Consider the following 22,658-nt stretch of genomic DNA (forward strand, 5'->3'; position numbering starts at 1 on the left):
GCGTCGCATTGTAAGTATATTATTTCCTACAGAGTAATGCTGGGTTCATTATAAACAAATCATTATGTATATAAGTTCACGTAACATGTCTATTACAGGTATACAGCATACGGGATTACCCACAGGGTATATCCAATAAGAATAATTGGTAAGCCAGTAGCTTGGATTATATTTAGTCAAATCAGTAAATTTCAACATGCATAATATCTACCATGAAAAAAGAGATTACTCGTCATAATGACAATATATGACAATATCAATAAAACCAAATTATTAATCCATATTACTAGGGCATTTTTCACTATTCTTTCATGGCATCATATCCATCCATGTTGAAGGACAATGAGCAAATAAAAATGGGGTAATATTCATTCCGCGCTGTAGGCCATATTCCCAGAAGTACACACATTTAACATTTAGAAGAATTGTAATGATTGAAGTAACAATAAAGCAAGCAAACAAATATACATAATTACAGACATTAAATTTGTTAAACAATTAAATGCACGGTGCACACAACTTGCTAAATTGCGCAAAAAAATGGACGATTACTGTTCACAAAGAAGTTCACAGATTTTTAGGGGATGGGGATCTTAAACGTAATATACATTTATTTTAAGTATTTGAAAGCGGAACTGATAAGACTAAAATGATATTCGTCTTATATGACTGGGCAAAATATAAAAAAAAACGTTTTCACAAAAAAAGAAATTGAGCACAGGTACAAATTAGGTATCATTCGAAAGGTTGTAGCTTGCGCAATCACAATCGGGGTTCACAACCTTCAAAATTTACACCATTTTTCATTCTTGTCTTCCCTGTAAATCAAACTTATTTGTTTCAAATTGAATGACAGATAATGGTTTGGAATAAATTTGTGCATGTTAATTAGGTACATTGCTTAACAATCAACAATTTCAGTGTGTCGCATTTGTGTGTATCTTATTATGCAGTCAAGCCAATTTGATTATGCATGACTTTTGTTATTGAGATTACTAACTTATATCAATGTGTTTATGATAAATAGTTAAATCTTTTACCAATTTACGTTCCACTTTGTAAATTGTTTCTACGTGTGTAGTCACTTTGGAATTATTCTTCATATGTCAATTAGCTAATTGCAAAAAAATGTGTTCAGCCGGTTTATTCTATATCATTATATCATTTTGTTGAAATAAATTGAATTTTTTATACTCGCATAATGTGAATAATTGTGAATAGTCATTATTAATCAATTTAGCTCATCCTTTTAAGGTTTTATTTTATCATTAGTTTTGAATCGTTCTATATAGTAGCATCAACAAGGCGAACAGGTAAATTGTTGTATGTCATCTGTTCAACTCTGTTTAATATAATGGTCGCAAGTTGCTCATTGGTTGAATTATTGGCAGTACAATGGCCGTCATTCCGATATCTTGAATCTAATCATGAAACAAATGACTTGCCTATGTACACTAAGAATGTATAAAGTTGAAATAATTGAACCCTCTTTCCGGAATTTCGAATGAATAAAAAAATCAACAATCTCAGACTATTTCTGTTTGTGGAACGAGTTGAACGAATATACGTAAACAATTAGATAATATTGAAAAAGTAAATCGGTTAAAAGAACAAACAATATTTAGGACAATTTAAAAGTCCGTGAACACAAACTAAACGAACTGACAACAATCGACAAAACTATAAACAAGAAGGAAACATAACCCCCGACATTTCACAAACTACATGATGATATCAGTATTCCTCATGGTATATATAAATTGTTGTCGGCTGTTTCGAAAGTTATATCACTCTTGTTAGAACACAAAGCGGAGAGTTTCATTTCGGAGTGATTTTTCTTTGTTTTAAACAGATCGTACGTATTTTACCAGATCTCGGGGCCAACAATTTTCGTTACCATACTTGTAGGACTACGATAACTTTCACCCGAGCTCTTTATTCCGATATTCTCTTAATCAACAAAAATTGTTATTATCGAAAAACAACGCGACAAATCGGACAATGACCCTATACAGACATCGCGGAGAAACATTAATAAAACAAACAGACAGACAAACAAATATAAACCTCAACAACAGAATTACATGGAAGTGAAACAGTTTTGAAAGTGAAATTTATATTGTATCATTACAATATTGACGCTCCAAATTCATAACAAAACACTTTGTTATTACTCTATTTATATGGGTACTGAATATAAATTATGAAGATGTTTAATATGAACACATCAAGGACTAGTAGCTCTTGAACGAATTTGATGACAGTAATTTACAATTGATAAATATCTATATATTAGATATACTTAACCACCCAACACGAATTTTTAATGTATCTACTTTACTTAGTAATACATATTAATAGTAAGAATAAGTATTTTTTATCTGTAGCCGAAGGTGAGACATAGTTTTTTGAGTAACCCTGTCACTATGGGAACTTGGTTATTATTCTATAAACAGTACATATATGTTAATTTCAAAACTTCACATAGGGTTTAAAGTGTACCCGATTTGTAAGCATCGAGCCAATTACATGTCTACCTCAGTGAGCGCTTATATATCGCTATCTGGGCGGGTATCTACTTTATCTCCGATTATTCATCAGTTGCACATTATCGGGACCTGAACTTCTTGATAGATACTGATAGAATTTTTTTATTCTCATAAGAATGGAGAATTGATTCGGTCAGGGGTAAGTTCATGTTCGACGGCGTTTAAGTTCGAATAATCAGAAAACGCTTCTTTAATCTCGGGTTACATCGAGGATATGCTGTTTACATACAATATATCTGAGTGCATGTGACGCTCATTGAAACATATAATGACTCTAATTTGTACTGACATAATAACCCATTTGTTACGCTCTACAAATATGCACGAATCCCCAAATCCTAATTACCTTCAACTGTTGACGTGTATATCTCCCGGCCACGTGTGCTCCCGTTTTAATGATAAGCTTTACGGCTCTAGGCTTGCCAGTATTTGTATGAAGAACGACTCATATTTGTTTTGATTCACCAGCGATTCCAATGTAAGGTGCGCGCTGAGACCCTAAATAATTTATAATTTCAACGCTACCAGAATGTCAATGTAGAAAAGTGATCAAAAAGCATTTGATCATTAAGTAAAGTACTTGTAAAACAAACGCCACTTCAGTATATCACCCACTTTCCTTTGTGAATGATTTCGAATTCTAAATTCAGCAATTTATTGTAGTCAACATATACAAAGCTACAAAGGGATGGTTCCCGTGTGGCGAACGGTGGATTTTAACATATTTTGCTCAGTCTTGTCAATTGCTACGTGTATGAAATCAAATGTATGTAGACGTGTACAATACTGGTGACGACTGGCAAAGAAAAGATAAACTAGTCATCCAAGGACAAATATCCAAGAACAGCGCTTTTTATCCTTCAATAATCTAAAGATTATTTTTCTTTTCTCGGATTACAGATACGGCTTGTGTCGTTCTCATCCATTATTTACGATAAGCCTGTCAGAATACAGACAGACTTTGGTTTGGTTCGAAACAAAGTTGCCACTTTCTATATAGCAACTGTTTAAATCCCCAAATCCTGATTTCAAAAAAGTTTAATATTAATGTAAATGCGCTCTACACACAAAAAAAACATGAACGTTCTGCTTTTATATTTCGCAGCTGTCTACTTGCATATACTTATATTTATATATTATAAATTATAATCCCATTTGTGATATTGCAGAAATGCTTACCAACATAATGCATTTTCAATCATGTGCACCGTCCAGCTCACGGAATGTCTTACGTTAAAGCCGGAAATGACAACCTAATACCTAGTCAATATTTCTAACACTTTGATTCCACGTCTGAATATGGACTTATAATATATATTATATGTGGACTACATAAATAAAAAAAAAACACTCCTAATACATTGATAGAAATTTTGTTCAATAAGACGAATTCCTCTAAGTGAGTGTTACAAAACTAGAACTGATTAACTAAACAGACATACATGATTTTAACATGTCAGATATTTGAAAATCTTTCAACATTAGAGCAACACGGTGATCGCGCGTTTGAGTGTTGTAAACACAGGTAATGTTACAGTTGTTTGCACGCTGTTGTGCCTGTCGTACGAAACCTATAATTATAAACAACTATGGCGTTTTACGACACTACCAACATTACAAAAAGAAGTTTGTAATACTGTCAAAGGTAATCTACGTCGACAGATTGCAGTGCACGTTGTTATATATCATAGCTTTCCATATCTCTTTAATAGTGGTACTCGTTTTGCTCTTCAATGGTATTTATTGTTTCTCTTTGATGACGAGATAGAATGGAACTCTATTTGTAGGGATAATCAAGTCTCGAGGCATTCTCGATCCCAGCGAGACCTCAGCGGCCACTTACGTGTAATGTCTAATTGAGTTACCAGAATAATATGCACATAAGGTAAGTCATTCAGCCAAATTTTGATGATTTTAATTCCAACGAGGATGCGCGCAATGCAATTCTACTGCGTTTCGCCCATTAATGGGCACATTCCCGTCTTCAATAAATAATGGGCGGCAGGTCGCCATTCATTCCATAAGCAATACTACATACGTATTGAACAATAAAATCACATCTGCTCAGCTCTAATGATTATACACTCTCACGTAGAACGGTTCTCCTAGAGTTGCATATTGATATTTCATTGCATATTGATATTTCGATGCGGATTTAAGTTAGAGCAACATCAGCTCGTTAAATTTATTGCATTAACGTCTTGTCTTGTTTGCTGTCTTATTAAAATGATTTTCTTTGGAAATCTCGTCAAGAGATTACGCAACTTCCAATCATAAATTACTTATACTCTCAGTATTATTGATTTCTACACTACATCTTTATAAAATCGTTCGAGTTAACTAAGTCAAATGGTTCTTTATAAAGTAAAATGGAGATGAATTTAGTAGTTTGGTGATGTAATCGACGCATCTGTTTATTAGAAAGACCGTGCGTGACATATAGAGTAACAACACTTTGGTAGTTACTAACTTAATATTTTTTGTACTTATTTGTTTTCATTTTTCTATTTAAATTATTAGTATCTGTATAATAGAAGATCGTTTATCTGTATAGTTTATCGATAATGTCTACCTATATTTACTCGCTTAATGTGTATTCGATTATCTTCACAACTATTCCTACACAACTGAATAATACGTATACCACAGCACAACGTTATATCTGTGCCCACCTTACAGACAGCTACCACTACACAACAACATTGTGCAACATTAAATAATGACTATATATTGTGATTTAATTCAGCTTGATTGGCTCACAATTTACCCATCCGCTTTGTTTATGCTTTCGTTTCACACAATAAACGCAGCCGGGGAGTTGATAGTTATCTTTTAAATCATTTCTAGGGAGTCATTCTACTCGCTATCAAATATATCCCTCTCGCATACATCGAGGATTAAAGGAGTGTGCAGCGTCTCGTTATTTTGCTGTAGTCACTGACTGAAGTGATCGGGTTCCGTATACTGGTTAGTAATTAATTAAGTTATCTTATGTGTCACAGTGTTTACATGTGTTGTTTTATACTATATTGTGTGGATATTACAACCGTGAAGTGAAAAGTCACTATTAAGTCAAGTCATATCTCGCCCAACATGTTCAGTCTTATACAGGTTTTCGCAGTGATTTGTTCATTTCACCACATGTATATTGTCTTTTAGTGTCACGTGTGCCCTTCTTATGGATGAGTTAGGCAATGAATTAGAAATTACGGTATTCTTGAAAATGCGTCTAACTCAGTGCGATCAGTCAGACAAATGTCGCATTCAAGTTGTTTATATATATATATATCCATACGAAAATATGTTTTTCTTTCGTAAAGCTAATCATGGAATTATCAAAATCTTTTGAAACCATCTATATGTGACGTATTCTCAAATCTGTGTTGTATCGAATCTTATGAAATTTTAAACAATTGCCTGACAGTGTTGTTGATCCGGGATTGTGCCCACCACATTAGATTTTGCAGTGACAAATGTGAATTTATACAATGAAAGATAGGGGGTATTTAAATATCAAATTGAGCTGACAAATATCAGGGGATATGTTACATAGTGATCTTTAGTATTAATTCGAACTTTGACATTTTACATTTATAGAAGAACCTACTAGACCTGTGAATATCATGCTGGACATTCGATAATACAAGAAACGCACAGACATTCTGTTATTGAGTAATTTTAGTATTCGCTGAAATCTGAGGGAGACGTTCATTGAATATCGTGATATTTGCGTAAGAAGCTGTACTGACGCTCTGTTCATTCCCATCTAAATATTCAGATATGAAGAAATGGGTAGAGACGTTTTAAACTAATTATGTTGGGATAAAGAAATGGGTGGAGGCGGTTGCCTGGTACCTCGGCATTATTTTAAACAATACAATACTCTTCTACTATGTATTCCCCTTTATTTCATACTGAAACCCAAATACATACGCCATATTGCAACAATGGACAAGCTATGAAATCATATGAAAATACAGCTATTAGAGTCAGACCTCAATGCACCAAATGCATTTTCAAACCTACATAGTATTTGCACAATTTTACGTCTTTTTTTTTATTTGATTTAACATTCCGGGATAGATGTATTACACTACAACTCATTTTCCCAACAGAGAAGGTAGAACAACTAGTTATACCGCATGTTTGTTGCCTTCCATTCAAAAATGTTGTTTTGATGAAATACGCCCAAACTTATATAACACCTGCCGTGAACAATTCATGGTTCGAAGGACCACCTAGGTCTTGATTGATATCGCACACATTGATTGATAATGTGTTTACAATTTAAATGTGACATCTCTCAAGGCGCAAAAAAACATTAAAATGATGAATTGATTTTCTGAAACTCAAACGATTATACAGCCAAAACAAGTTCAGCTCGGACGTTCAGTTGCGAGACATATAAAAAAAACGCAGCCAGTGATACATTTTGAAAATAAAAATACAAAATAAACGCAATCAGAGGCGCCGACTACGCGCGTTTGAAATAAAAAGAACGCGTTATGACACAGACTCACCAGCCTCTTTCACTCACGCAATATAATTATGCTAATTCCCAAAACACTTATATTTAATACCTTGACGAAAAACACCACAAGTAAAATGTAAATCAGACTTGTAATTACTAGTAACTCAACTCGAACGCAATATTCATCACTGTAAAAGTGGATAAATTCGAACCAGCCTGCTCATGACCGGAGACGTCCGGTTGTCTTCGTTGATAACTCGCCAATTTACCATAATCGTGGTGGTGAACTGTTTAGCTGATTTTCAAAAGATGGACATTCAATTCATCCCAACTTATTTGAATATTTTTTCAGAAATTTGAGACATTGTTCAAAAAATCCTGTACAGTTATATGTCTGATGTCAACTAATAATACGCAATTATCCAGCCAGTACTAGACATTATTACTGATACTAAACATGTTTTGTATTGGGAAGTTGGATAGTTGAACATGTAGTCCCCGGACGTGTAGTAGAATGTTTAGTTTGATAATTTATAAACATATATTCAGCGTGAGACTGCTGCTTTCAAGTTGTGTTAATACAAAGATGATTTAAACTTGTCCCTTCCGTTGCCAACGTATTCAATATACGAAACTAGCACGTGTGTGTGCGTTTGCGTGAGTGAAACTTGAAGATGCAGGTGAGATTTCTCGTCGCAACGCGTTTTATTTAATTTCAACGCGTGTGGTCGGCGCCTTTGATTGCGTTTATTCTGTTCGTTCATACTCAAAATCTATCGCTGGCACCGTTTATTTTGTCATTTCTCACAGCTGAATGTTCAAGCTGACTTTGTTTTGGCTGTAAACCTAATAGACCTAAATAGACTAATGGTCTAATATTACTCAACAATAGTCTTAAATATACAGTTCGTAAACGTAATGTCATGTAATTTACAAGCGTCTTCTCAGCTTGAGTATACATGTACGAAACCACATTGTGAAGGTTGTTGCATTTAGATTAAATTAACAGAACTAGACATGCTTATGCTACACTACGTTCTATTCGTCATTAAATCAATCGATCTAAATCGTCTCTTAATAGTGTGGAATTTGAAATATTGATTTATACGTGTTGTGACTATAATTCGATTTTCTTAGTCAATACATATGATAATGCATTATTTAAATGTAACCCGTTAAAGGTGTATTGCAATACCGTGTACTGCCGATTACTGAAATGTCGCGTTCTCATTTTCGATTGACATCGCATGTCGCCCAGTTATCGGACATTACCTGGGCAGCGCTTGAGAACAGACGTGAGAACGGATTGAAATGTGATTACATCTCGGCCATCACTGCACTAATTAGGTTATTCTCGGAAAACTCATATACCTCATATACCGTGCTAGATTGTGAGATTTGACGTTCGATATTCTCACGTACGTTTAAGCAGCTGATGAAAGGCATTATTTTTTTAGTTTGCCGCAAATGTCTGTACACAGGACAAGTTTTTTTAAGCGATAACACCAGTGTTTGACAACTTTGAATTCACGATGAGAAAACTACTCCCAGATTGCGCACTAGCACATCATTCCATGAGCGGAGTAAGTTATACGATTATGTCTTCTGGCCATTAGTTTACAAATAAATGCAAAAGGGAATGACAGTACAGTTGCGATAGCTGAATTTTCCGTGTTATGGATTACAATAACTCGAATCATAATGTACATAAGTGTTGACATGATACAACCGTCACACTGCTGAACAAATGTACCGTACTCGTAAATTGTGTTTAAAATTGTATTAACGCTTACATCGTTTTGATATTGAAACTGTACCGGTAGTTGAGAAAGTATATTGAAGCGATGGACATCACGATGTGGTTTATATATATATTCGACTGGATAGTAATGCAACTGTACTTGTCGTGAGATTTTTTTTTCTAGGCTAATTTGACATTTTCTGGTGTGAAATGTAGACTAGACCGCAAATTAATGACGTTTTTGTTGTATGGTTAAATTTTGTTTTGGCGAACGAAACATACTGATTTTACCGCTAACGTATGTTTAAAATCAAATAATCTGTGACTCACAGATTATTTGATTTTAAACATACGTTGGCGGTAACCCCAACTTCTCAAACGGTTTTAGTTTGATCTTCAACAAAGACTAGGTCAACTGAATAACAAACAACAATTTATATTGGGGGGATGTTCATGATATTATAATATATTCCACTGCTAATAGCTCGTCCTTCATTCACTGCAAGTTTCCTTGGACTTATATTTAAAATGCAATTAAATGGGTTTAAGTCCGCTGATTTTTCTGCCGATGTTCATTTTCGTTTCATACGTCACACGTAATTGTCTCGCCGTTTTTAATTTTTCAACCTTAATTTGTCAGCTACTGGAAATTATTAATCAACATGTAGTCAAAGGACGTCGAAAACCGCAATGAAATGACATTTTTGGGCATAGTGCATGATTAAGTCTAATTATCCTTTAGTCCAGAAAGCTATCAATCGCAATGCCAGTAAATATTTCTTTTGTCTGATCTCCACAGTGTTTAATTGGCCGAAAAATTCTCGTTTTATGACAATTGTGGAAAAATAAAAACGTTAAACGAAGTGACAAAGTACTTGATAAAATGCACATTCGGTATTTTGAACGTTATTACCTTGTCATTGAAGCATAGCATTTTTTATAGGAGTAACTTCGGTGCCAAGGAAAGTTCGTTTTTCTACTATAAATATATTTCTCTTACAAATACAAGATAACTTATTGCAGTTCGAGCTTCGAACGTGTGCCTGCCAATTATTTTCGTTCGCATTTCTTTCCTGCAAATCTCTTGCGGTTTTTCATTTAACCTGTAGCGACTATTTATTCACCCGACGGATAAAACGTACTCGTGCTAGTACGTTGACCCTGTTTTCTTAGATAACATAATATGTTCAACATAATGTAAATAATAAATGAATATATAATTATGACCATGACGGAGAATGTGAATCGATTACAAAATAATAAAGTAGTACAATCGTCCAATTCGACATCGATGTGTATAATCAGTGAAATAGTCATCTGAATGAGTATGCTTTTGAACCGTGACACAAAGCGGCAACACAAAGCAAAATTGGAATAATAATTAGTCGAACGCGACTAGGAAATATGATGATTGGAAATTAATGAGTATTGCGCAATCAATACGGACATCCGGCATCGCCCAATGAGTTGGCAATGCTGGTTAATTAATTTTACTTCATAGCTTCTTCGAAGGGTCACTACCTCCGGGTAAAAGCGAGAGTTTCAATAAATACGTCGTATACCATCGAATTAGTTGTTTTAAAATGAAAAAAAAAATACATAGCATTAAATACCAAATAATCGTTCTTGTTTTGTTTTTATTTCGGCGCTAAATCGAATTGTAATGACTGCAACTGATCCTTCCGCGACAATTTGAGTAAAAACAAAATTTCTGGTGTGAATGTAAACTAGATCGCAAATTAATGACGTTTTTGTTGTATTGTTTAATTTTGTTTTGGCGAACGAAACATACCGATTTTACCGCCAACGTATGTTTAAAATCAAATAATTTGTGAACCCACAACTTCTCAAACGGTTTTAGTTTGATCTTCAACAAAGACTAGGTAAACTGAATAACATATCGAATTTATATTGGGGGGGGGGATGTTCATGATATTATAATATATTCCACTGCTAATAGCTCATCCTTCATTCTCTGCAGTTTTCCTTGGACTTATATTTAAAATGCAATTAAATGGGTTAAAGTCCGCTGATTTTTCTGCCGATGTTCATTTTCGTTTCATACGTCACACGTAATGGTCTCGCCGTTTTTAATTTTTCAACCTTAATTTGTCAGCTACTGGAAATTATTAATCGACATGTAGTCAAAAGACGTCGACAACCGCAAAGAGATGACATTTTTGGGCATAGTGCATGATTAAGTCTAATTATCCTTTAGTCCAGAAAGCTATCAATCGCAAAGCCAGTAAATAATTCTTTTGTCTGATCTCCACAGTGTTTAATTGGCCGAAAAATTCTCGTTTTATGACAATTGTGGAAAAAAACGTTAAACGAAGTATAACTATATAAAAATATATAATCTTTGCCAAATGTGTGAATATGTACTCGCACTATAATATCAAATGTGCTCTATATTAATAGGAATACAGGCTAATTTGTGAATTTTGTAGCGTTTTGTTTTTTGCTTCTGCTATAACAATTTTGACACATGAGAAGATTCAACTACGAATCATATTTACTTTTATAGGTTTGGCAATTTTTTTTTTAACTTTTGATAGACAACAAGCATGAAATTCAATGAAGATATAACGAACGCCACTGATATTTGAAAGTGAGAACTGCAATAAAATGTCGTGTACTTTCTTTAAACGTGGCATATTATTGTTTTTGCTAATATTTTACAACAAATTCCTGCCTGTTTGAAGCACAATGCACAATTATCAATAAACCTAAAAGAAATAACTGTATTTTCTTTTAGATGCTGCCTCAAAGATTGGTATATTTTGCAATGGCGTTGATGATAGTGCTTTCCACTAATCGTGAAGTATATGCCAATAAAACGGAGCTACATATTCTGGGTTTATTTCCAATGGAAACACCGGCCTGGCCTGGTGGCCAAAGTAACCTACCAGCTGCTGAACTGGGCTTGCTGCACGTCAACGATCGGGATGACATTTTACCTGGCTACGAGTTAAAGATGTTATGGGGAGACAGTAAGGTAAACTTGTTAATTGTCGTGTAAATGAGAAATAATATTTGGTTTGGTGAAACACTTTATACAATTGTGTTAAAAGTCGATGTTCGTCGCGTGTTTGGATAATTTCTAGTAAACAATTTTGCACACTTTGAATACGTTGCTATGGAGATAAGACGAGACTAGCGCTCAATGACATTGCAATCCTCGAGTATTTGGGTGCATGAACCAGAAGGTTTTGTCGATTCGTAAAACGCAATCGGGCGTACGGCGCTAAACGGCATATGTATTCTTTTTGAAATGATGGTGATTGAAACGATTTACATATATAAACCAGGAACTACACCAATAACCGTGGTTAAATGAAATAGGTCCTCGAAATAGCAACAATACAATATCAGTGTTGTTGGCTGGCACATCAGGAAATTGTCGTTTTAGGTGTAGCTAAGTAGGGTACAGCTAGTCGTCATCGTGACACTCAGAGGTTTCTCGCATATTGATATGTTTTACTTTCAGCTGTGATCAAAACATGATTCAGGAAGTTACGCTGTCGTCTGTTCGCATCAAGCTGTTCCCCTTTCATTAACGGAATCTAGGGACGTTACAACATTTTTTGCCACGCTCCCAACATGCATATCAATGTAAAGTAGTATTACGTGTAAATATTGTGTCGTATCTTTACTTTCATTACACTGTATGCGCAAAAGTTACAACACCGAAAAATGTTTGGTTTTGCCATAATCACTCATTAATGTGTTACTACAAGCAAGAAAACATACATATTCCGATGATTAATACGAGAATACATCAAAATATGCACTCAGGCAGTACGGGCCAGAGTGTAGTAGTACTGACGATATTCCTATATCAATTATTCTTAGTTTGACGTAGAAGAACACTCGGGGATTAAATAAATAATTCCAATCCTATTTGTTAGTGGCGAACTGTGGGTCTTATCATTGGTTTATATATTGTTAATAGTTGCTTTGTTATTTCGCCATGGATCACGACTTGATGGCGACGTTAATCCCGTTATATTATTTATAAAATGTATCAGTTTCACCACTAGAGGTTTAACAAATTGTATTGACATATATCAATTTGTCTTAGTAAATTAGGAGAATTACCATTATATTGTGACAACGATTATACTGATTTGACAGCCAGCTACCCCCTCTCTGGCAACATCTAGAGACGTGACAGCGATTTGATTTCGCATTCAGCTATCCGTTCTCGTAAACATCGTGGTACGTAATGGAGGTGTGTTTTCACATCCTACTGTGCCCAAGCTGGCAACGTGCAAGTACATGACAAAAGTGCGTTTTCACCCAAGCCCCTTCCCTACCCGTTGTAGGTGATAGACATGACAAACGAGGTTCTCCAATTTATGCCATGTTAAGTATCTGTTTTCACATCCTTAGATTTAACACATTTCACACTAAAATACTTATATATAATCCCAAGTTATTTTCTTGTTGACGTCATAGAGTCACAGTTTTGTATAAATCCGAGCCGTAGCTGATGTTCGATATTGGCGGTAATCCCATGTGTCTCCCCAATTGCTTAATTCGTCCTCAGCAACTTCATAGAATTTGAAAAATACATGCATTTATTCACGGAATTAGTCTAAGTCATTGCACATACCTAGTATACTAATTGTGTACACAAGCCGTAGTTATTTCTTGTTCTAGTTTCGAAATCTCTGAGCAAACTTTAGTAGCACTCGCAATTTAAAAGTTCGGCAGTTCGTGACGTCGCACTATGATATATACTTTGGACCTGACCTGAATCAAACCAGACTAGGAGATACTATCGTTATACATGACATTGTGTAAATACTGTGTAGTAATATGTGTTGTGCATCCCTCACTAACGTCTATCGTATTTTGTCGAAGATATTACCAATATATGAGTCTATACACCAAAAGCGAGTAAAAATACAAAAGAATCAGTGATCGAGGTGAACTACAATAACAAATTGTAGGATAATATATATATATACACATTACGTGATGCGTTTTTTGTGCCAGATAATCTGAAATGACATTTAAGATTTATCTCATTTACAACAGTTATCAGTTACAACAGTTTGTTAGCTCAAACACCAGCAAGCATTATAAAAGCGTGTACTCCGATTATTCAATTCATCAATTCATGTAACATTCATAGTCATCAAATTGTCGACAGTTATTTGTTTTCTTGAGCGAGATCCAGTGACGTGCTAGCGATTCTGTGTAAATTACAAAAATATATTATTATTATTATAGGATTTTGTATATTTATATATATATAATACGCTTATTTTGCTTCTTAAGAAATCAAGAAGAATTCAATCTCATGGTGGCAAATCGTCTATTATATGAGATGTATGCACTAAATTTGCCTTTAGATAATGTGATATGTCAGCTACAAAACGATTAACACGCATTTCCTGATAATGCCCGAGATGCACGTGTGCGGCAAAACGTTTTTCCATGAGCTTATAATAAAGTCTAAATGTCATGCTGCTATAACTGTCATGTTACCTATAACTGGCGCCGCCATAATGTACTGACAGCGTTATACTTCTAAGAATATGAACCTTATTTTAACTATAAATACATTTCTAGTGCCATCCAATTTCTGATTTTCTCAACAAATATTGTTATCGTTAACTTACTTTGAAATTTCATGCATGAGCAAACCCGTCGGGATCAATGATTACTTACGAATTGTATTCTTCTATCTTTTGAATATGCCTGCTGATCATTGTAATGATGTGCTCCTTGGAAAAGGGAGTTACTCTTTTCGATGCATTGAATCAATGGTAAATCAGCGCACGTATACCTATAAGCAATTTATAACGCGGACTTGTAATAAGCACATTCATATGTGTTAAATGTAGTTGCCACGAAAGCTGTTCATTGAGCTATGTCACTAATAAAAACCACGCTCATCTTCAAACATGTAGAATGCACACTTCTAGATTTCAATAGCCCTGGCGTTATTATAAACAATGGTCACTTATACATATATAATTCTGTAGCACTGGCGTTATCATAAGCGATATCCACTTTATCAGGCGTAGACAGCCGTGTTTGTAGTAATGGTAGTATCTACTTTGATACGTGCATGATGCTTTAGGCATAGCGGAAGTAAGGGCAATATTGATCAGCACATGTGGTTTTTCTGAGGATAATGCGGTGTATAGTGTATATACTTTTTCCTGTCAGTTATCTAACATTGTTTGATTGTAGATGATTAATAAAACTGATGATGAAATATTACAAGATCTGAATTAATATGAGATTGTTACGAGGATACGCGTACAATGTAAATCTTGGAAGCACTTTCGTGGTTTTCATTAAAACACACCGTTGTCATTGAAAGCACATTGTTGTAATTAAAAACATGTGTATTATGTAATAAAACACCTTATTTTCTATCAAAACAGTAGTAGTATTTTTAGAAAAGTGTTTTGGGAGTTATTGAAACACTTTTTGATGAAAATTAAGCACATGGCAAACACACAAAAATACACTCATTCAAAATAAAACACGGGGACATAACTATGTCATTGAAGTGATTATTGATAGAACATTTGTGCACTAGTGCATCCACCTTCATGAAAGCAGTATTAACAAAACTGAGTGGAAAGTCTGGAGACTTGTAAGTAAACATTATGGTATATATCCCAACTAGACAATCACCGAAGGTGACGTAATTCAACGCATAATGATATGAGTCATGACATCACCTTAAGAAAACAATTTTCTGTCAAGCGCCAGGTTGCGGGAGAATTAATTGTATGTACGCTTGTATGGTCTTACTAACCTAAGTACAACTAGAAATCGAGACACGTGGCGAATTAAGTACCTCGTGACCTAACGGATTTTGATACTCTGCATTTTGTAAATAGTAGTTGTAGTTTAAATCTCATCTGAATTTCTCATGTGATTTAAACATTTTTGTTCAAAACTGTTTGAAACACTTAAGAAAGGATGTTTCAACCCAGAACACCAGACTATAAATGTGCTTAAAATGTTAATGCATTAGGCACATTTGTGGTCACTAGAGTAACTAAAACACTTTTCTCCAAATTGTTTTAACTTGAAACACTTCCTAAAACACATGCAATGTTTCAAAGTAAAACACGCGACTACGCATCTTTTATAAGTGTTTATATATATGACATGTACACAGTAAAGTGTATAGGAGTAACTAAAACACTATTCTCCCTAATTGTTTTGTCTTGAACCACCTGTAAAACACATGTAATGTTTCAAGCTAAAACACCCGATTATAAAAATGCTCATATACATGTGTATGCAATCTACGGTATGCATCTAGAATAGACACAATACTTATTATCGACTGTATGCAGGATATTTATTGGAAAAAAATGTTCACGTCACAATTATCAGCAGACATACTGTGCTTGTAGCGATAAATTTATTGATTTTACTATTTCCAATAATAAACAGCTATATATAGTCATATATTTTGCGAGTGTGGATACTATGTACCTGTCACAAGTTGAATAACCAATGCAATTAAACCTGCACGGTGTTTTTATCAATGCTCGAGTTAGTAAGCTCGATGACGCAGCGCTAGACAGGTGTTAATTCCATGTGATCGAATCATTAGATTCATTTTCTTTATTCTATTATTATTCTATTGGCGGAGCCTCAGTGTTGAATTTCAATATGGCGATTACCACACACCTCTGCAAATTTGCGCATGAGTTCCACTATGTCTCTAATAATACATAATCATTTAACTATTATTGGAAAACTCATTATTACAATAAATACAATATTAAAACAAATATTGAATAATAATTTAGTTTGCCAATTCTTTGTAAACATTTTGAGATACCTTTCGTAAACGACAGTGTTCACGATGAACACTATCGTTGCGTGTGCAAGTAACTGGTATATTGTGTCGTGCACACGCATATTCAACGGTCGAATTATATTAAGCAATACCAATTTGGACCAAATGACGCCTTTTAATTTTTTTGAGGAAAGAAAGGACGGGAAGTTATCCTAAATAAACCTGAAGGTATGATGATATTGTTACACGTTACGAAACGTGTGAAAGTGTTATTAATAAAGCCAGCGTTTGCATTGGCCTCTATTCATTTCATTATATGCGTGTTGTTATGATAACTGATTTAACTCAAACGTTTACAGGACCAGATAATTTCATACTGCATAACTTCCTTGCCGACATCCCCCAGAGACATGATATGAGTACCCAAATACAATCATAGAAATCGATAACTATGGTTTAATTTCCCCTGCGAACTTTATTTATGGGACGTTACTTATTTCCGGAGTTTTCCGAAGACGTTCGGATCTCACTCGGTTCTGACGGTGGCGCCATAGTTGTCTGGTGAGTTGCGTTGTCAAATTCAATGGAATTTTCGGGTTATTCGTGGTATCACGGACTTATTAAATGGTAGCAGAGCATAAACATGGCAAATAATTACAATAATCCACCCGTGTTTGCTTCCGATGCGGTTTACGAAACATGAAAAATGAAGTTAAAATATGGAGACTGATGACCGAGATCGAGAAAAAGAAACAGGCGTTAGCGGTAACTCTGTAACTCCCCGGGCAAGCCAAAGCGAAGACGCTAGATATACAATTAAGGAAGTGAGCTTAATAAGGAATATGGTTTAGATATTTAGCTTACACGTGACTGGGAAAAGTGATTTTAGCGGGAATGGCGCCTCTGGCATCACGATAAAAGAGGAATTGGCATATGTCAGAGAAAGATTTAATAATCCTAAGTTCTCCCGTTTCAAAAAAGTGTTACCATCGATCAAGCAACCCAAAAACGTACACAAATTTGGATAACTCAGAAACCCCTAGAGGTACAAATCCTTTGGATAGATATGGGAGGAGAACCAGATGCATGGTCTGCCAGTCAGTATTCCACTGGGCTAATTGTTCAGACAAAAATGAACAAAATGTTCAAGAGAATGATCCGATTAATGAGATATGTAATAAAACTCTACTTACTACTTACTAAAGGACAGCCTGATAATGAGATTTTAATGACTGAGTCATTTGGGTGTGCTATAATTGATACTGCATGTATACGCACTGTGTGTGGAAGGAAATGGCTGGCAAATTATGTGGATGATCTTGACACCATACAGAAAAAGGCTTTTACCAGTAATAACGCCATCAAATATTGTGGTGGTAAAAAGATAACTTCAAAGGATAATGTCATACCACCGGCAAAGATAGGAAACAATGTTTGCAAGATTGATACAGAAGTGGTAGATGTAGATATACCTCTGTTGCTGAGTAAAACATCAGAGCTGAGACAAAATTAGACATTTGCAACGACAAAGCAGAAATGCCTTGATGGTACAGAACCTGAGGTGACTGAAAGTGAAATGATACTGATTGATGAGAATATAAACAGAGTGGATCAAAAGAAAATCCTGATTAAATTGCACCTCAAATTTCTAGTAAAATCACTTTTAAAAGTGTTGTGACAATAAGCACTTTTATATACATGTTACTGATGGAAACCCTTTTCAAAATGCTAGAAATGTTGCAATAAAAACACTGAATACACTTTATACACACGCAATTATGCTTGCTGGTGAACAAAGAATTCGTCTATACGCAGATTTTTAAAATAATATTAAATTCTTATTGTAGCAAAAATGACGCGATTGATACATGTGACACGAATACAATGTCAGTGTTGTTAGCTGGCACATCATATAAACAGGAAACGATAGTTTGAAATGTTGCCAAGTGTGATATGACTAGTCATCATCATCATAACACTCTGGGTTTTCTCGTATATAGATTGGTTTTACATTCAGCTGTGATCACAGCATGATTTAGCTACATTCTATCAAGCTGTCCCACTTACTTTTTCGGAATCCAGGAACGTTACATTTTTTAAAATTTAAATTCAAGTGTTGGCACACTCCCATCATGAATATCACAGCACTATAGCATTGCTTAAACCAATATTATGTCTTTACTTTCATTATACTGTATGCGAAAAATTACCATAATATTGCCATAATCTCTCATTAATTTATTACTACAAGCAGGACAAATGTATATACACGAGAATATATCAAACTATGCTATCAGACAGTAACGTATTGACCGACGCGTGTAGTGTAGTAATACTAACGATGTTCTCATGAGAATCATCAAGAACCTTTGAAGATTAGAGCAAAATAACTCCAATCCTAGCTGCTAGCGGTGAACTGCGGGAAGAAATCATTGGTTTATATATTGTTAATAGTTGTTAGTTTATTTCGATATAGATAACGACTTGATGGCGATGTTAATTATTTATAGAAATGGCTACTAGAGGTTTAAGATAATTATATTGGCAGAAATTCGTTCGACTGAGTCAATTATAATGACACTAGTCCTTATCAGGAGTATTACAGCGTATAGTCAGAATAAGCTGTATCTCAGGCCATCTAATACTAGTTTACAAGGTCAAGACAACGATTATTGTGTTTTAAAAGCCAGCTACCCCCTCTCTGGCAACATCTAGGAACGTGACACGATGTAATTTCGCATTCAGCTATCCACTTTCATAAACAGCATGGTACGTAATGACGATGTGTTTTCACATTCACAACAGTGTGTTTTCACCAATGACCCTTACCAACCCGTGGTGGATGATGAACGAGACAAGATTCGTTCTCACATATATGTCATGTTATGTCTAAATTACAAGTATCTGTTTTCACAACAAGGGTTTTAATACACTCCACCAATTCAATGCCGCGCAAACTGTTTTTAAGATGACGTTAGTTATGACAGCCACAGTTTTTTTGTATAAATCCGAGCAGTAGTTGATATTTTATATTCGTGGTAATCACGTATGCCTGCCTAATTCCTTATCTCAAAATCAAACTACAAACGTATATTGTGGGATTGTTTTACCGTTTAAAGGTTATGACAGTTATTTGTATTTGAGAGTTAATGACGTGCCAGCGATTTTATGCAAACTACAAAATTATATTATAGGATTATGTATATTATATAATAGATGGTAGAACATCGTATATACTACTATACGTAAACGCACAATTTTCCCTCAGATAATGTGACATATCAGCTACAAAACCATTGAATAACGATTAACAAGCATTCTCTGCTAATGCCCGAGAATCACGTGTGCGTCGAAACGTATTTTGTGCTTATAAATGGAAACTAAATGTCCGAATGTTTCATATAACATATAACTGACTGCGTCATACTGTTCAGTGTGAAGAATATAAATCTTATTTTGCCTATAAACACATTTTCCAATTTCCAATTTTCTATTTATAATATTGTTATCGTTTACTTGCCTTGATGTTTCATGCATGTGCAAACCCGCCAGGATGAATGATTATTAACGAATTGTATTCTTCTATCTTTGAATATGCCTGCTGATCACAAAAAGAGTTACTCGCTTTGATGCATCGAATCAATGGTAAATCAGCGCACCTACACTTAAGAGCATTTTAGAAAGTAGGCATGTAATAACCACGATTACATGTGTTAAATTTAGTTGCCACGACAGCTGTTCATTGAGCCATGTCAATATTAATTCCACGCACACCTTCAAACGCGAATACAGTTGTCCATTCGTCAGACAATGTTCATTTCAAACTTTTAGAATTCAATACCCCTGGTGTTATTATTAACAATGGTCACTTTAATACATATATAATTCTGTAGCCATCGCGTTATCATAAGCAATATTCACTTTATTAGGCGTAGACAGCCGATGCATGATATCTTAGGCATAGTGGTAGTAAAGGCAATATCTGTACATGTGATTCTTTTTGTGGTAATGCGATGTATAGTGTATACATTTTTTGCTGATAATGAAACATTACAAGACTGAATTAAGATGCAGGTTCGTGGGCACTTGGGAGTGAATTTTTTTTTTTGCTTTTTATTATCCAAACAGTCTTGGCTATAAAATTTTGTAGAATTGTGAATAGTGGAACATACTCAAAAGACGATTTTAAAATATAGATAACAGGTGCAAACATTCACTCTTTTGAATGCTTAGCAAGATTTAGCAAGGCTGTACATAAATAATAAAAAAAACATGGTAAACAAAAAATGACGGGATCTCCATATTATGCACTATATTTAACTTTTAACAAAACGATAATACATTTAAATTTGAAATTGTTACAGCCATTTTAATTATGAGCATTAGCAAACTTCTTACTGAGTGAATTGTTATGCAAATTAGCAATTATCTCAGCTTCTGTTTAGTGCACATCCCAGAACTTTAAAAAAATAGCTCCTAGATGCTTTGACCTTTTGTTTTAAAATTTTCACAAATAATTAACAATGTGTTTATCTTCAAAACGCCGTCAGGGCATTGTTTTTGGTTGAACAGTGTTACAACAATCGTACAGACAACTAGCCTGGGTGTTAATTTATGCATAAACTGGAAGTATTGAAATTTGAGCTGCTGCCCTACAAAATTGACAACTGGTAGACAGTTTTCAAGACGGCACTTTCTTCATAGTAAACAGATGTACCCGTAAACCAATTTTGACAGGAAACAGAAGCATGGTTTAGAAGCTTTTTTTTAAAATCACTTTTGACCAAAAAAGCACATTTTTGTGCACATTTCAACTACAGTGTCAATAACAAAAAAATACTAACACAATTTTAAAATTCATACAATAAGCTTTCCGAAAATATATAGTTTTGTGGACAAGGGAGGTCATCTTGGTTTCCTAATTAACTAATTAAAATACCTGTCAGGTAAACTGCATCTCTACCTTAAATATTGTTACGAGGATACGGATATATGTTCGATGGGTCTGTGCATTAATTTTGTCAATTCTTTGCGTTTTCCTCATGATCCACCTTGACTTTCTAGTTGCCACAACAATCGTGTATAAGCGACCGTTTAATGTCGACGCTACTTTGTATGAACTAAATATAACGAACATTTTCCATCAAAGAATAACGTTTATGTCATGTTCGAACATAATTATTTGAAAACATATGTACATTTGTGCAGACGGATGAATTGCATTATGTCAGATGAATGATAATTGGTTTACATGATCTAAATGAAATGATAAACTCTGTCGTGTTGTATACTTCAGTGCATTGAAGGAGCTGCCGTCGACGCCATGTATAAACTCTTGTACAGCCAACCAACAAAGATAGTTATCATTGGTCCAGCGTGCTCACCGGCAGCCCAAGCAACAGCAAAGGCGGCACGGTATTGGAACATAGCTCAGGTAACGTATACATACATAATCTACTGGGTTATTACGACTGATATTATATTAAAATTGAAGCCTGGGAATTAAAAACAGTTCTATCCGTATGCTGCAGATATATTTATTTAAATGCAATCCTTTATGAGCTGAGATCATTTAAAGCGCGGTGGTCGTCGCGCAGCGCGTGTTCGAATTTAATGTAAATAAACAATGTATTTTACACGCGTTTTACGTCGCTGTGAGTCCCATATCGAACAGGCGCGACGACTGCCGCCCTTTGAGCTGCATGCGGGTTGAATGTATTTTTTTGCAATTTCATAATATTCTTAATATATATTAATCACATATCTAATCATATTTAATTATAAATTATTATGAATGCAAAGATACATATCTATACTACAATATAAAACATGAGTTTAAACTTGCGATCCCGCCAATCGCATCTCAAGTACAAAAAGACGCAGCTACATCACTCTCACTGCATTCAAAACACGCAGATGCAAATAGCGTAGTGAAAACCGATTACAGTGACTAAATGGATATCGGACACCACCACATGCAACGTACGAGATGTAGAAATTATGAATATATATTGAATCTTTGTATTTCATCATCAGATGTCATATGCAGCTGTGGAGCCATCTCTATCAGATATAGACACGTATCCATATTTTGTCAGACTTAAACCA

General features: G+C 34.7%; 1 protein-coding gene across 1 annotated transcript in view; it reads left to right on the forward strand.

The window, feature by feature from the left end:
- The first annotated feature begins 20,618 nt into the window (after nucleotides 1-20,618).
- Nucleotides 20,619-22,658, forward strand: part of LOC102808294 (gamma-aminobutyric acid type B receptor subunit 1-like) — a 33,453-nt gene continuing 31,413 nt past the window's right edge. Inside the window, exons 1-2 of the mRNA XM_085495804.1 lie at nucleotides 20,619-20,624; nucleotides 21,847-21,984. Of these exons, the coding sequence (XP_085351930.1) occupies nucleotides 20,619-20,624; nucleotides 21,847-21,984 (144 nt within the window). The remainder of the gene's footprint in view (nucleotides 20,625-21,846; nucleotides 21,985-22,658) is intronic.

This window comes from Saccoglossus kowalevskii, chromosome 22 (genome assembly GCF_978046115.1).
Source record: "Saccoglossus kowalevskii chromosome 22, keSacKowa6.1, whole genome shotgun sequence".
In the NCBI taxonomy this organism is placed as follows: domain Eukaryota; kingdom Metazoa; phylum Hemichordata; class Enteropneusta; family Harrimaniidae; genus Saccoglossus; species Saccoglossus kowalevskii.